Below are 15,131 nucleotides of genomic sequence, written 5' to 3' on the forward strand. Positions count from 1 at the left end.
GCTCTGTTCCAACCAGAGCCATTCTAGTTCCTGAGGCAGAGGCCATGGAGCCATCCTCAGCGCCCTAGCCAACTTTGCTCCAATGGAGCCTCTGCTGCGGGAGGGGAAGAGAGAGACAGAGAGGAAGGAGAGGGGGAGGGGTGGAGAAGCAGATGGGTGCCTCTCCTGTGTGCCCTGGCTGGGAATCGAACCTGGGACTCCTGCACGCCAGGCCGACGCTCTACCACTGAGCCAACTGGCCAGGGAGGTGCATACAAATTTAAAGTTTCCTTTTTTATGTTCTAAAATGAATGGAAGATTTGTTAAGACATCTACATTATAGATAAACTTTTTCTATACTAACTATTCACATTCTGAGTAATATCTTGGTTCATAGATTGAATGAGGTTAAGAAGGCAGTGAGATATTAGCAGACACTGTCCTTTCTTCAGGGTAATTTTTATAATTATCTAGAAGTATAAGTAACTTCACAGTCCTCATAAATTTATACATCTGAAACATATTAATACATATAAATATATGATTTTATAATAATAAACAAATGTTTATCTATACAAGTAGCATGAGTTCTATAAGCCACTTGCTAGGACAGTTAAAATTACCTCTTTCTAAAAGGTCTATTTGATGAGAGATTGCAATGAAGATAGTCATTTTACCATTTTCTATTTAAAACTAGAACCAACTATCTCACTGGAGCCTAACAGCAAAAAATTAGGCAAACATTGATAAAATCTGTTTTTCCAATGCTAGAAAACTAAGAAATATTCTATTTCCTGAACATTAGAAATTTCTAATGAACCTTCTGCTGCCAGCTCATTCTGATAACTTCCAAATCTGTATCTTATTCTTATCTTCTATGTGACTAGTTGCCTACATAACATCCATCCTTCATACTAATAGAGCTCTGAAGTTTTCAGAGTGGAAATGTGTCCAGCTAAAAACACAACTACATTTCCCAGTCTCCCCTGGAGCTAGGCAAGGCCATGGAACAAAATCTGGCCTCTGAAATGTAATGGCGGTTACTGTGAAGCTATTTAAAAGAGGGACACAGCCGTTGTTATCGGTGTTCTACACATTTCTGTTACCACTCCAAGGCACTCAGCCTGATGGTTTGTGGACGGCTCAATTAGTCTCTCAATTCAAAGGAATTTTTCCTGTCCTTTCCTCCTTCCCTCCCTCCTTCCTTCTACCTTCTTTCTCTCCCTCCCTCCCCCCCTACCTCCTCAGTCCCTTCTCCCTCTCCCCTCCCTCTTTTCCCCCTTCTTCCTTCCCTCCCTCCCATCTTTCCTTTCTTCCTTCTTCCCCCCTCCCTTCCTTCTTTCCTTCATTCCTTCTTCCCTCTCTCTCTCCTTCCCCCTTCCCTTTCTCCCAGACTTCCCTCCTTCCTAGTTTCCTTCTTCCCTTTCTGAACCAGTCACTGAATTCCTACAAACACTCAGCATTGTTCTAACATTTCAAGATCTCCCTCCAAAGGTCCACAGATCAGGCATTTATGCCAGGTCTACTTCACCTTTCTCCTTCAGAGAAACAGGAACTAGAACTTGTCAAATTTGATTATTCTGAAGAGGGGTAGTGTGGATAGGTGGGGATAAAATATGATGGAGGGAGAAGAATAAGGTATAGTCTGGGCCATTCAGCAGAGGCAAGAGAATCAATCAAATTAAAAAGAATATCAGTGTGCAAAAAGAATACATCACTACAACTTATTAAACTGCCAATATATTGACTTATCAGAGAATTTTTTTACAAACTATAATTGAAACTGTATTTAACTCATAAGAAACTGGGAAGTAAAGTTGTGATTATCAGTAAATATATTTCAGAGTTGGAAAGGACACTTTAAAAAGGATGCACACATAGAAGAGCAGTGCTTTAAAGGATTTCTCTGAATTCAGATGCAAGAATTGATGCTTTAATATTTACCTGCTTTGGTTCTTTGAAAATATGAGTTTCATTGCAGATAAAAAATTTGGCAGATCATGTAGCAGTACCTAGATTTTTAGGAAAGATTTGGCAAGATTCAATGAATGAGATCAATGGGTGAGATGAAGTCACAGAATAAAAAGTAAATAATTCAGAAGAGAAAAATGAGACTTTCTGGTTGAAGATGGATAAATAAACACATTTAGTTCCCTTCCCAAATCCTACTAAAATAAAGCAAGGGATATTTTTAATCTATAAAGTTAAAGCTACAAGGACAAAAATGACGGGAGCTGGCAGTGGAGAAAGCCCAGAGCAACCCGAATAGGTACATATATCTGGAAGTAGGGGGCTAATACTGGCAGTCCAACTTATACCCTCCAATCAGGAGAACTGAGAAGAGTGTCTTCTGGCTCTGATCAGCCTGAGACAGATCACTGACAGAGACTGGGCTGATGATCGTACTAAGACCCCTGGTAACCAGCCCCATCAGGTACACTGGAGCTCTTTGTCAGTTTCTGACTCTACCACTCTTTAATAGGAACAAGCAGTCAGGAATCACAGCCATTTGAAGAAAGATACTCACACAACTAGGTTAAATATAGACATTTTTGAGGAAAATTATGCAGAAAGAAGAAAATGTCAAAAAATTATAATTATGATACTAGAGTTTTAACTCCAGGAAATACAAAATATTGTACAAGAAAGGAGACATAATCACAGTATACTATATGGCTCAGCAGTAAAGATCATTCATGAAGTCACTATAAGGCAAAGTGAATGCTGACCCAACCAAAATCATGATATATTGGGAGAATGAAGGAATCTCAAGTGTGACTGTGTGTGTTCATGCATGTGTGTGTATGTGCGCACATGTGTGTGTTTACGTAGCATAAAAACCATTGTGAATGTCAATAAATAATGTCTTTAACTGAAAAATCAAGAAGTAGCAATGTAAGCATGTTGTTTAGAGATTCAGAGGTAAATACCAAAATAATCAGCCAGAAGAAAGTGCCTCTGGAGAGGGAACGGGAGAGGGTTGTTTTTTGGTAACTGATAAAGAATCAAATGACTTTTTAAACTTCATACATGTATAACTAGGTAAAGTAAGATCTGGATAAATGTTCTTTCAGTTAGAAATGATATTTTAAAGAAGTAATCCATCATATGTGCATCCACTTATATAAGGAAATTGACATTTTTATAAAACAACTCTCCTGAATTTGTACATTTTGAGACTTTATGTATGTGTTTCATACCCTAGCATTGCTCAGTGCATCTGTGGAATTACCATTTAGAAATGACCTTCAGAGATAAGTTTATTAAATATATGATTTAATAACCTTGAATATATTAGATTGTGTAACATCGTGGCTGGTGGCTCTGCCTGAGCCCTCAGGGAGAGGCAACTGCATGGTAGTTGGTGGACAGATTTCTCTGGAAAACCTAATCAAATTCTCTTTCAGAGCAGCAGAGGCTAGCAGTGAGGCTGTGAAGTTGTTAGGGTTTGGGGAGAGATACAAACTGAAGGATGTAGAGAAATACACCAGAGTCATCATACCCACAGAATAACTGATTGTCAGGAAGTTGCTATAAAAATCAAGAGATAATTTCAAACAATCTTATTCATAATTTTAGTCAATGGTATATTGCATTGATTTGAAAAAGAAATTTAGAATGTAAAAGGAACAACAAAATAAACATACAAAAACGTTGTTCTTGGAAATAAAATCATGGTTGCCAATACCACAAATAAAGATCTTAGTAGAGGCAAATATAAACAGAATACAAACACTGCTGAAATAAAAGTGACAAAACTCAAGAAATTCCTCTATAACATAGAGTAAGAAAGACAATAATAGAAATTATGAGAAAAAAGGAAAAGCTCTAGGTGTCCTAGGAGATGAGACTGAAACATGATGGTAGAGATTTATTAATCAATAAACAGAAGAAAATGTTACCGAGTAGAAGAGTTTTGAATCCTTAAAGTGTTTATCAAATGATGTGAAAGATTATTAAGAAAGGATCCATACCTACAAAGTTATCCTGATAAATTTTTAAATTCCAAGGATAAAAATAAATCCTATAAGCCTCTAAACATTAAGAAAAAGAAGGAGAAAAAACACCCTAAAAGGAGGGTGAGCTGGCACTGGCCTTCTCATCTGTAACACTCAGTTCTTCAGACAATGGGGAATAGCGTTACCAAGTCTGTGTTTAAAAGTAAAAATAAGACATTTGGACATGTATTGAATAAAAAGTTAATAAGCATTCTACTCATGTTCACTTTTATTTTCTTTAGAGAGATAGAGAAGCAGGGAGAGAGAAGAAAGACAAGAACATCGATCTGCTCCTCTATGTGCCCTGACCGGGGGTCTAACCAGCAACCTCTGAGCTTCATGACAATGGTCCAACCAACTGAGCTGTCCAGCCAAGGCTCACGTTTATGAAAAGATTACTTAAGAAATACTTTAGTTCAATTAAATATGAAATAAAACATGTTTTAAAATTAAGAACAGAAAATATTTTGTGTATAAAATAATAGTAATGCCCTGGCCAGTTGGCTCAGCGGTAGAGCATCGGCCTGGCGTGTGGGGGACCTGGGTTCGATTCCCGGCCAGGGCACATGGGAGAAGCACCCATTTGCTTCTCCACCCTCGCCCCTCTTTCCTCTCTGTCTCTCTCTTCCCCTCCCGCAGCCAAGGCTTCAGTGGAGCAAAGATGGCCCGGGCGCTGGGGATGGCTCCTTGGCCTCTGCCCCAGGCGCTAGAGTGGCTCTGGTCGCGGCAGAGCTCGCCCCCTGGTGGGCAGAGCATCGCCCCTGGTGGGCGTGCCGGGTGGATCCCGGTTGGGCACATGCGGGAGTCTGACTGTCTCTCCCTGTTTCCAGCTTCAGAAAAATACAAAAAAATAATAATAATAAAATAATAGTAATAAAGCAAACTTACAGCTGTTAAAAAGGATTCTTAAAAGAGGAATAAAATAATAATGAACATTATTCTATAGGTAATAATTTATATATAAATTAATAGTACCCAGGAACTAGAGATCCAGATGATTTCTTAGAGGTAAGATAAGAGAATGAGGAAGCAGAGGTATTACTAAAGGTTAAGTCTTATTAAGGTTGAGAGAGGTCAGCCCTGGCTGGCTTGCTCAGTGGATAGAGTATTGGCCTGATGTAGAGACATCTCAGGTTCAATTCCCAGTCAGGACACACAACAGAATGGACCATTTGCTTCTCCCTCCCACTCCTCCTTTTCTCCCTTTTCCCCTCCCACAGCCAGGGGCTCGACTGGATTGAGTGGCTGCCTCAGGTGCTAAAAATAACTCAGTTGATTCCAGCACTAGCCCCAGAGGAGGGTTGCTGGGTGAATCCTGGTCTGAGTGTCTGTCTCACTATCCTCCGTCCTCTCACTTAAAAAACAAAGAAAAGAAAAGAAAAGAAAAGAAAAGAAAAGAAAAGAAAAGAAAAGAAAAGAAAAGAAAGAAAGAAAGAAAGAAAGAAAGAAAGGAAGGAAGGAAGGAAGGAAGAAAGGAGGGGGGAGGGAGGGAGGGAGGGAGGGAGGGAGGGAGGAAGGAAGGAAGGAAACAAGGAAGGAAGAAAGGAAGGAAGGAAGGAAGGAAGGAAGGAAGGAAGGAAGGAAGGAAGGAAGGAAGGAAGGAAGGAAGATAGAATGAAAGAGAGAGGAGGAAGGAAGGAAGGAAGGAGAAAAGGAAGGAAGGAAGGGGAAAAGGAGGGAAAGAGGGAAGGAAGGAAGATAGAATGAAAGAGAGAGGAGGAAGGAAGGAAGGAAGGAAGGAAGGAAGGAAATAAGGAAGGAAATAAGGAAGGAAATAAGGAAGGAAGAAAGGAAATAAGGAAGGAAGGAAGGAAATAAGGAAGAAGGTTGAGGGAGGTCAAAATTACAGTAAAAAGTCAGTAAGCCAAGAGAGACTCCAAATTTAAAATGTTTCTAAAAAAGGATAATAAACAACTTATAAAATAGGATATAGAACTTCTGAAGAAAAAGATGGAAAAGAAAACTAGATAAGACTAGCAAATGTTACAGAAATAAAAAGGGTCAAACATTAATATATTAATGATCATAAAATTCTCTTTTTAATGGCAAAGACTCTCCAATTAAGGTATATATATATTTTAATCTAACCATAGGCTATTTACAAGAGATACAATATGATTTAAAAAATATTGAAAACAAAGGGATAATCAAGGATACTATGGACTAAGGTAAATTAAAAAGAAAATAGAATTGGCAATATCAGTACCAGCAAAGTAGAACATAAACAAGAGCATTAACTTATACTTGTGAGATATTTTATAAAGCTAAATCACATAATATACCAGGAAAATATAACATCCGTGGGCCTCAATATTTATACATTGAACAGAACACTAAAATATATATTTTTTAAAAACTGCTTGAAATACAAGAAAAACAAAACCATAATTATGGTAAAGATCTTTCTTAAAATTTTTGACAGATCTAATAGACAAAAGTAAGGTAATGATAGATTTAAAAAACATAATTTAAACATAATAACAATTAAAGATTTGATTATATATGTATAACCTTATTTAACCTTTTTACTTAACCAATAGTGCACATATAGTTGTTTTCAAATGCTCGAAGGACATTTTTAGAGGTTGATCATCCATCCGATAGATCACAAGAATAGTCTTAATGAAACTGAAATATCACCTGGGTCATATTCTATGAGCATGGTGGTAGGGAGGTTAGAAAGTAATAACAAAAAAATAATTATCCACCCCATCATTAGTTATATCTCCTAAATATCTCTTAAGCCAAATAAGAAATCAAAACTGAAATAATAGACTATTTACAAAATGACAGTGGGAACACTAATCCTATGGACTACAGTAAAGCTATACTTAAGAAGAACTTTAGCTTTAATTATTTAAAGAAATCATGAAATCCAGGAATCAGGAAAATAACTGATCCATATTTTTCAATTCAAAAATCAGAAGAACAAGTAAAATAAATCATAAAAGGACGAATTAATGAGTAGAAATTCATGAATGACAAAAACAAAGCAAGAGCTAGACATGGTGCTCTCTCTCTGTCTGGAGTCATGTTTATTGACTGAGAGGTGCCAACCAAGAAGATGAAAGACAAAGTGGTGCCTTAAACTCATCTTAAGGAAGTACAGAATGTAGATTTCTTTTATGTGAGCATAGGGGGAAAGGAAACTGGAGTGGCAGGAGGTGACTGACTACAGAAGACACTTGGGTGCCGTGAGGGGTCCAAGGGAGACAGTGTTCAGTCTGCCGACCCTAGTTGATGTGAGTCCGGTCATAAAGTCCCCGCAAGTCTTTGATAAATAAACACACACACACACACACACACACACACACACACACACACTTCCCCTATCTCATGGGGAAGTATGTAGTGTTTTTGTAAAACTCAAGCCAAAGCAGAATTCCTTTAATGATTAGCATGTCTATATGCAAGACTAAACAGAAGCTACTGAAAAATGGCTTCAAGTCTTTAGAAAGGCAGAGCATTTCACTCTGTTACAATCCCCTCCTTTTGTTGTTCATTCCTCAATCTTGAGGAAAATAGGGCAGCTGGGTCCAGTTTCCATTAAGAGGGAGGATTGGCTTTAAGATGGAGTCAAATCTGCCTACCCATTGTGCTCCTCTTCTCTGGCTCTCACAGTCTCACATGCCTACCTCTTCCATAACGGTCCCTGAGCCGCAGAGAGGGCATTCTGGATGTTCAAGACAAGAAATAAAGTATAAATTTTGTTATTGTGTCCCCTGGGACCCAAACTGTGATGAGCTGACCACAGCACAAACACTTCCTTGTTCAGCTAACAAGTAATCTAAAGTGATCCTATTGTTTAAGAGCCCACATGCCAAGGACACTAAGGGGCACGTGATTTGCTCAGTGAAGTGGGTGCCTAATCACCCACTTCTGGAAGGTATACCCCAAGTGGGAGACACATTTTCTAACAGTTTCTTTACCATTGTGAGGACATCAGTTCAGGGGAAAGCTTCAACTTATCCAGAAAACATACACACAAAACACAAAAACAAGACTATATTGATAACCTGAACCAAGTGACAGTGGAATGAAGTCCAGCTTCAATGTACAAAGTGGATGAAGGAATGTGAAAACAAAAACAATAACCCCAAGGAGCTGGGTTAACCCAGTGGCCATCTTGGGCTTCTCACAGTCATTGTTTACACATTTTAATTCCCCTCATTTAGGAGCAGACTACTGCCATGTTACGAGAACATCGGGCTGGCAAAAGCATGACAAGGAGGGGTCATTTTTTGCAAAAATAGAATGGATTTTATCCACGTGTGCCACGATCTGATACTCAGGTTCAGTCATTTTAGTATGTCACTCAATTTTGATTACAGACAATCTTATGTCAGGACATCTCACATTTCCAGCAATTTCATATATGTTGTAGGAACATTTATAACATATACAACATAAAGAAGGCTCAATGTTATTTTTTATTTGGCAGTGCTTGCTATATAATTTCAACACAGAAAAAGAAGCCTAATTATTTTAATACTTCTCTTTTGTAAGAAGAGAAATCAAATCTTTTGATGTGTTCCAGAGCCCTTCTGGAATACCTTAGTTATTCCTTGGACTCTATTTAAAATTTAAATTTTTCAAAATTTTAAGTTTTGGGAAAAGTTTTAAAATGTATAAAAAAGTTTAAACATGGTACTTTTTAAAGGTCAATAAATAGATCATTTATTCATTCCATAATTATTTATGTTCTGGGCATATACTCTAAGAACAAATAAAAAGGACAAACTCACTTAAGTGTGATTTTCTTTTCTTTTTTTTCTTCTTTTCCAAGTGAGAGGAAGGGAGATAGAAAGACAGACTCCAGCATGTATCCCAACCAGAACCACCCCGCAACACCTGTCTGGGACTGATGCTCTGCCCATCTGGGGCCATACTTACAACCAAGCTACTTTTAATGCCTTAGCACCAGGGCCACTGGGCTTGAATCAATCAAACTGTGGGAGGGGAAGAGAGAGAGAGAAGTGGTGGTGGAGAAGCAGATGGTCACTTCTGTATGCCCTGGCAGGACTCAAACCTGGGACTTGCACATGCTGGGCCGATGATCTACCACTGAGCCAACTGGCCAGGGCCAAGTATGACTTTCAATTAGAAAAAAGTTTAGGTTATAATGGCACAGATAGAACACCTATAATTCAGAGAAATCGTGGATAAATTAAAATTAAACTCTGTTAAAACCCGGATATCAGAGAATAATGATTCACCTGCATTTTAAATGTTCTGTGAAAAACAGAACACCTTCGCCTTTGTACTTTCTGTTCCTGCTGTCTGGAACTCTCTTTGCCCAGATGTAATCTCTGCTTAAGAAACATTTTACCAGAGAATACTTGTTTAATCAGCCCACTCACACTCTATTCCTCTCCTCCTTAGCTGACTTCATTTTCTTTATATCACTGTATGAAACATGTTTGTATACGCCACCATCTTTCCCACTAATGTGCAAGCCCCTTGGAGCAGTGGTCTCTATTTTGTTCACTGCTGTTGTCCTGGTGCTTCCACCAATGACTGGTTCATGGTAGATTCTAGATAAATATTTGTTAAATGAAGGTTGCTCCACAAAACACTACTGTGTACGTAGGTGACATGGTTTGATAACTACATAACAAATCCTTGATGAATGATGTCTGATTGTCTTCATGATCTAGATTTTTACATATTTCTCAATAGCATGTGCAACAGAGACAAAGCCAACCTAGCATGGGAGACCACGGTGGACAATGTCTGGTCCCATGTCTTTTCTGACAATTGGAGCAGTTCTTGGTGGCAATCTCTAGTAATTCTCATTCACATCTGGTTTGTAATTACGTTGTACCCAAACAAAGTCTATAGTTCCCTACCAAACTCTAAGTTCTTTAAGGTCTGTTTCTTAATGATCTTTGTATAAACCATAGTGCTTAATGTTGTGCCTGGCATGCATTCAATACTCCATACTTTTTACCAAAAGAATGAATAAAGAGGAATGGGAATGGAGTGATATATGGTACCCAACCTTAGGTTTCAGACCTCCAATCTGCATCTTAGCTTTCCTTGCCAAGCACCTACCACCTGCTCAATCCAGAATGCTAACCTGACTCTGCTACAGATACGAGGCAGGCTGCGCCCACATCTCACTGCTATCCATTTCCAATGTAGCAAAGAATGCAAGGATTGGAGCCAGATGTGTCTGAATCCCACCTCCTCCACTAACTAGTTGTATATTAGGGGAAAGTTCCTGCTTTATTCCTATATATTTTTTTCTATCTTTCTTGGCTCAATGTGGCAGAGGCTGCTAACTCTCCACCAATATCCATTTTTCTTTTTATTATAGAACTTCTAAGCTTTAATTGGTCTTACGGCTGTCCAGTAGAGACACATTTTCCAGACTTCCTTGTAGCTGACTGTAGCTCCGGGACTAAGCTCCGGCCAATGGGAAGTGAACAGAAGTGAGGCCTACCACTTCAAAGTCATTCTCCTAAAGGAATGGTTTCTCTCTCCTCTTGCCCTTCCCCCTCTCCTCTAACAGGACTACAGTCATGATGATGGGAGCTGAGGCAATCACTTTGGCCCAGAGGTAGAAATCATGTAGTGAGGAGGGCAGAGCTGCTCTACCAGCCCTGCCCTGCTTAGGTCGGGTCTTGTACATGAAATGGAAATGCATGCCAATCTTATTTAAACCACTGTATTTTTGGGTCTCTTTGTTACAAGAGCTTAGATTATACTCAAACTAATATGCCCAATTTCTTAGTTGTGAAATGACAATAATGCCTAGCAGGACAGGAGGAGTATGCCGTAGGACTTAAACAAATGATAATTAGAATTATCCAAGCTTGTGCAGCTTTTCTCTAGCCTGATGTCAAAGTCATGGTCACAGCAGAAAAACTGAAAGTGAGACATCTGAAGGGGTTTGAATAGTGCAAAATCAGTCACAGTCAAGATAGGCACAAGAGTACCACCCTTCCCACCATACCCCCTCCCCCCCCACTAAGCTCTGGGATCAGACAGTAGCTAGTTAGCTAATTAAACAAGAGGAAGAGGGACTTTTGTGGTGCTGGTGACAGGGAAAAGGGGGGGACAGATATTTATGGAAAGGAATTTAATTTTTTTAACAAGTGAACTTGACTTGAAGGAAACGTTGAGCTAAAACCAGCCTTGAACTTAATTTTTTTATGATGGCAAATGCTATACAAATTCTATTCCTTATCTCTCCTTAAAACTTTTGGTAAGATATCCAGTTCTTGTTGCTGTTTGAGAAGCTAAGTCTGTTCTGAGGCTGTGTGTAAGGCTGCGTTCAGCCTTAAGGACAAGTGTGGAGGGATGCTTAAAGATCTGTGCAGCATGAAAGGAGCCGGCTGGCCAGGGGCTGCCACACTGTGGACACCCAGGAACACGTGGGGCCCGTGTGCACATCCATCACTCTAAAAGTCTAAAAACCTCACCAAAAGTTAGAAAATGTTGACTTTCGACTGCAAATCCATAGTCAAAGTTGGAGACTCAAACTATGGATTCTCAAAGTCATTTAAATTTCCCTACACCCTTCTCACCAAAAGTGGTATATTCTTTTGTTAACACTAAATTTCAAAATTCCTGTATCATGAGGGAGTTTCTGGCAGAGTTTAGTACTAACTTATTAAATAGAAATTTCTTAGTGCTTACCCCATTGTATTATGATCTTGGTTCTCCATGTCGAAAAACTGCTGCATCTGATTTATATTTCTCAATGTTTAACCTGTAAGGGGGAAAATGGTTTAGGTTCCTAAAATGCTAACATTTATTAACCTATAAGACAAGAAAATTTTGCTTTTGGGAAACCATTTAGTATGAGTTTTTCTGAGTGTTGCTCTTGGTTCTACAAAATGTAGAAACTTGCACGTGTGTGTGTGTGTGTGTGTGTGTGTCTTTCCATGCATTTGATTTTGGCTTAGCCATGACTCAGAGGAGCACTGTATACGAAACAGCTTGGTGTCAAGTACATGAGATCAATAAAATAGAATTCCTATTCAAGAGGAGTTCCAGCCAAATGCTCTCAGACTTTCCTTTTTTATTGGTTCCCTAAAGGTTTGCCTTTATTTGAGTAAATTCTTTATTTGGCCTTTTCTGGGTTTTGTTAGAGATTTATGACAAAAAGACTAGAATTCCCTAAAAATAGAAATCTGAACAATTCCTCTAACGCTCTGTGGGCACCTACTTGCCCTTTTGAGAAAATAGGGGTGTTAGTACTTACATAAAGTAAAAAGAGAAAAAACGCTTTTCCATAAAAAAAGTTTTAATTGGAAACCAATCTACAAGGATAAATGAACAAAGTATTGAAAAGAACTTCAACTCTTCTAAATTACTGAATAAAAATCATTTAAATAGCATTCAAGATGATAGAAAAAGGAGAAAAACCCCTGGGTTCATGTCACTCTCAAATCAAAGTATTTAAAAGAGACCCTGGGTCCTGGCCAGATGGTTCTGTTGGTTGAAGCGTCATCTTCCAGCTCAGACTACCGGTTCAATCCCCTGTGAGGGCACAGATCCATGTTCCTGTCTCTCTCTCCCCCACCCCCCACTTTCTCTCTCGCTAAAAATCAATCAGTAGAAAGTGACACACACAGAGAGAGAGACCCTGGAATTGTGTGTGGAGAGGAGAGGAGCAGAGGTGGGAACAAATGGACAGATGAATACATTCATTTGTATGTCCTCAAATCCCTCATTTTAACATCAGGGAAACTGAGCCACCGAGAAGCTAGGTGATTTGCCCATGGCCACACAACTAGAATACAGACCGACTAAGCATAGGGAGAAGCTCTGCTGTGGATTCCACAAGGGCCATTCCAGCATCCTGGGGTCTCTCCACCCGCCGCGCGCCCCAGTCGTGACCTAGGCCACCAGCCCCGACCCGCGCAGGGTTCAAGGCCAGCCTCCACGGGGCAGCCGGCCTTCCTGGGGAAGTCGGCGGACTGAGGGAGGGTGTGGGGGCGAGGCGTGGCCGGGCCGGGTTACCTGCGCTGCACCGCCGCACTCTCCGCAGAGGTCTGCGGCCCCGAGAGCAGGGACGCCGGGGTCACTGCCCGCCCGCCCACCTGCTCCGCCCGCTCCGAGGGTCCCGCCGCAGGCTGCCGCGCTCCTGCCCGGCAGTTACTGCCTCACCCTCCTGACAGCCGCTGGTTGCCATAGGGACGCAGCGGCCCGGGGTGGGGTGGGGGGCGGACCGGCGGGAGGCTGCGGCGGGAGGCTGCGGCGGGAGCGGCCCGCGGAGCGCGGCGGCCGCGAGAACTTCCCGCGCAAGCGCATCATCGCCGTCCCACAGTTTTACGTCTAGTGTCTGCTCACTGGATGAAGGGCTGCCTGAGAGCACAGCCCGAGTCCTTTCCTAGTTGTGGCTCCCACTGCCTAGCCCGGTATCGGCACCCGGCAAGGGTCTGAGAAATATTTGCTGATTGGACGAACGAACAAACAAAACAAGGAGCAAAATGTAAACAATTGGGGGGGGGGGGGCCGCGGAATCAGCACCCAAGTTTCTAAAATTTCCCTCGCCCTTCCCCTCTCCTACATTTGAAAAGGTATGAAAAAGAAATAGACTTGGGGTAAGAAGAGCTGCGTTTCTATTCACCAGAGTATCTTCCCGTGGGAAGAGCTGGGTTTCCCTAAACAGCGGTCAGTGCACAGCTGCTCTGGTCGCCAGAACGGCAACTGTACCTACCACGCCCTGGGTCCCTGGAACATCTCAGCGAGTGAGCGCAGCGGACGGTCTTGCCTCCCTTTTAGGAAGAAGGAAGTAGCTCCTGAGTGGGGTAGAACCCAGAGTGGTTCCAAGTTCTTTTTCCATTTTTCATCAAATTCCAAGAATAATTGATGACAGCAGCTCTGTCTCACAGTCCTGATTCCGAAGAAATGAAGGGAAAGAATGAGCACATGTACGGATGTGTGATTTATGTATTGAGTGATATTTTTAAGCACTTGACTTTTGTGTCTGGGAAATATTCTTCCGTCTCTTTTAGAAAGAATTCCTTCCCAATACATACAGTCGATTAATGTCTAATTCCTAAAACCTTTTATTTGCATTCCACTTTCATAACATTAACAATTTGCTACTTTAATATGAGTATCATTTTTAAACCAATGGCAATCCCTCCATTCAGGGAAATTCAAATGAATTTCAAAAAGCCATTTGCTGTTTCTTGACAAATGGAGTTTCATAGATGAACTGTGTAAAAGCAACTCAGGTTATTATTTCTAATAAGTGTTCCATAGCTCTCATATTATGATTGAAGAAAGAGAGTAGTCGTTTTATCTTAACTTGAAACTTGCCATTATTCTGAAAACCTTAGTCTTATTCTTTATTCTTGTCTAAACTGAATGGGTCAGTGTATTTATTCTGACCCAAGGAAGGGAAAATGGAACTCAGAATGAAATTTTATGTTTCAGGATGTTTGATATCACTCACACTGTATAGCTCTTTACCATTGGTAAGTACTTTCATATCCATTAGTTCCTTAGATGCTCAGAAGCACCATGTGACAATAGTATAACAGGTGTCAGAGCTTCTTTCAAGCAGATTAGGATCCTAAGGTCTAGAGAGAATAAAAGGATTTGTCAAAGATGACACATCTAGTTCGAGTGCAGCGAAGAACCTAGACCATCCTACTCCAAGTTCAGTTCTCTTCAAACCATCTCAAATGTTGAGTAGGTTTCTTTAACAGTCAGAATCTTGCATAGGTAACTACAATACATGTGTATTTAAAGCCATGTTTTCACAAGAAAGAATGAATGTGGTGGGCTGGGCTTGCAAAGCATAAGTATGTGAGAGAACATATATTGTAATGGATTTTAAGAAAACTAAATATAGAATAACCCCCCCTTCAATTTAATAGAAATAAAGGCTTTCATTTCAAGATAACACTTAAGGCTTAAAATGCAAAGCCCTGCTTGTATCCCCACCCCTAAAGTAACTGCATAGGAAATTTACCCTGAAACGTACCTATTATTAGATCTTTTCAGGTGCAATTAATGAAGAAAGCAGAACATTCCTAAGTTTAAGGAAGGGGAAGAGTGTGACCAGGGAGCTGGTGAGAGCTTAGTTGTGAAAGAGAATTGGAGGACATAGCAGTCAGAATAAGATATAAAATATAATCAGAAATGACCAAAAGTATATGAGGCAGATATGGTTGAGTAATGAGGAAA

The 15,131-nt window shown here is 40.3% G+C and overlaps 1 protein-coding gene across 3 annotated transcripts in view; it reads right to left on the reverse strand.

Annotated features, from left to right (window-relative positions):
* Window positions 1-11,697, reverse strand: part of DEUP1 (deuterosome assembly protein 1) — a 100,812-nt gene extending 89,115 nt beyond the window's left edge. For all 3 annotated transcript variants that reach the window (XM_066253684.1, XM_066253683.1, XM_066253685.1), the window contains exon 1: window positions 11,622-11,697. In XM_066253684.1, the coding sequence (XP_066109781.1) occupies window positions 11,622-11,668 (47 nt within the window). In that variant the 5' untranslated portion in view covers window positions 11,669-11,697. The remainder of the gene's footprint in view (window positions 1-11,621) is intronic.
* Between the last annotated feature and the right edge of the window lie 3,434 nt (window positions 11,698-15,131).

Source organism: Saccopteryx bilineata, chromosome 1 (genome assembly GCF_036850765.1).
Source record: "Saccopteryx bilineata isolate mSacBil1 chromosome 1, mSacBil1_pri_phased_curated, whole genome shotgun sequence".
Lineage (NCBI taxonomy): Eukaryota > Metazoa > Chordata > Mammalia > Chiroptera > Emballonuridae > Saccopteryx > Saccopteryx bilineata.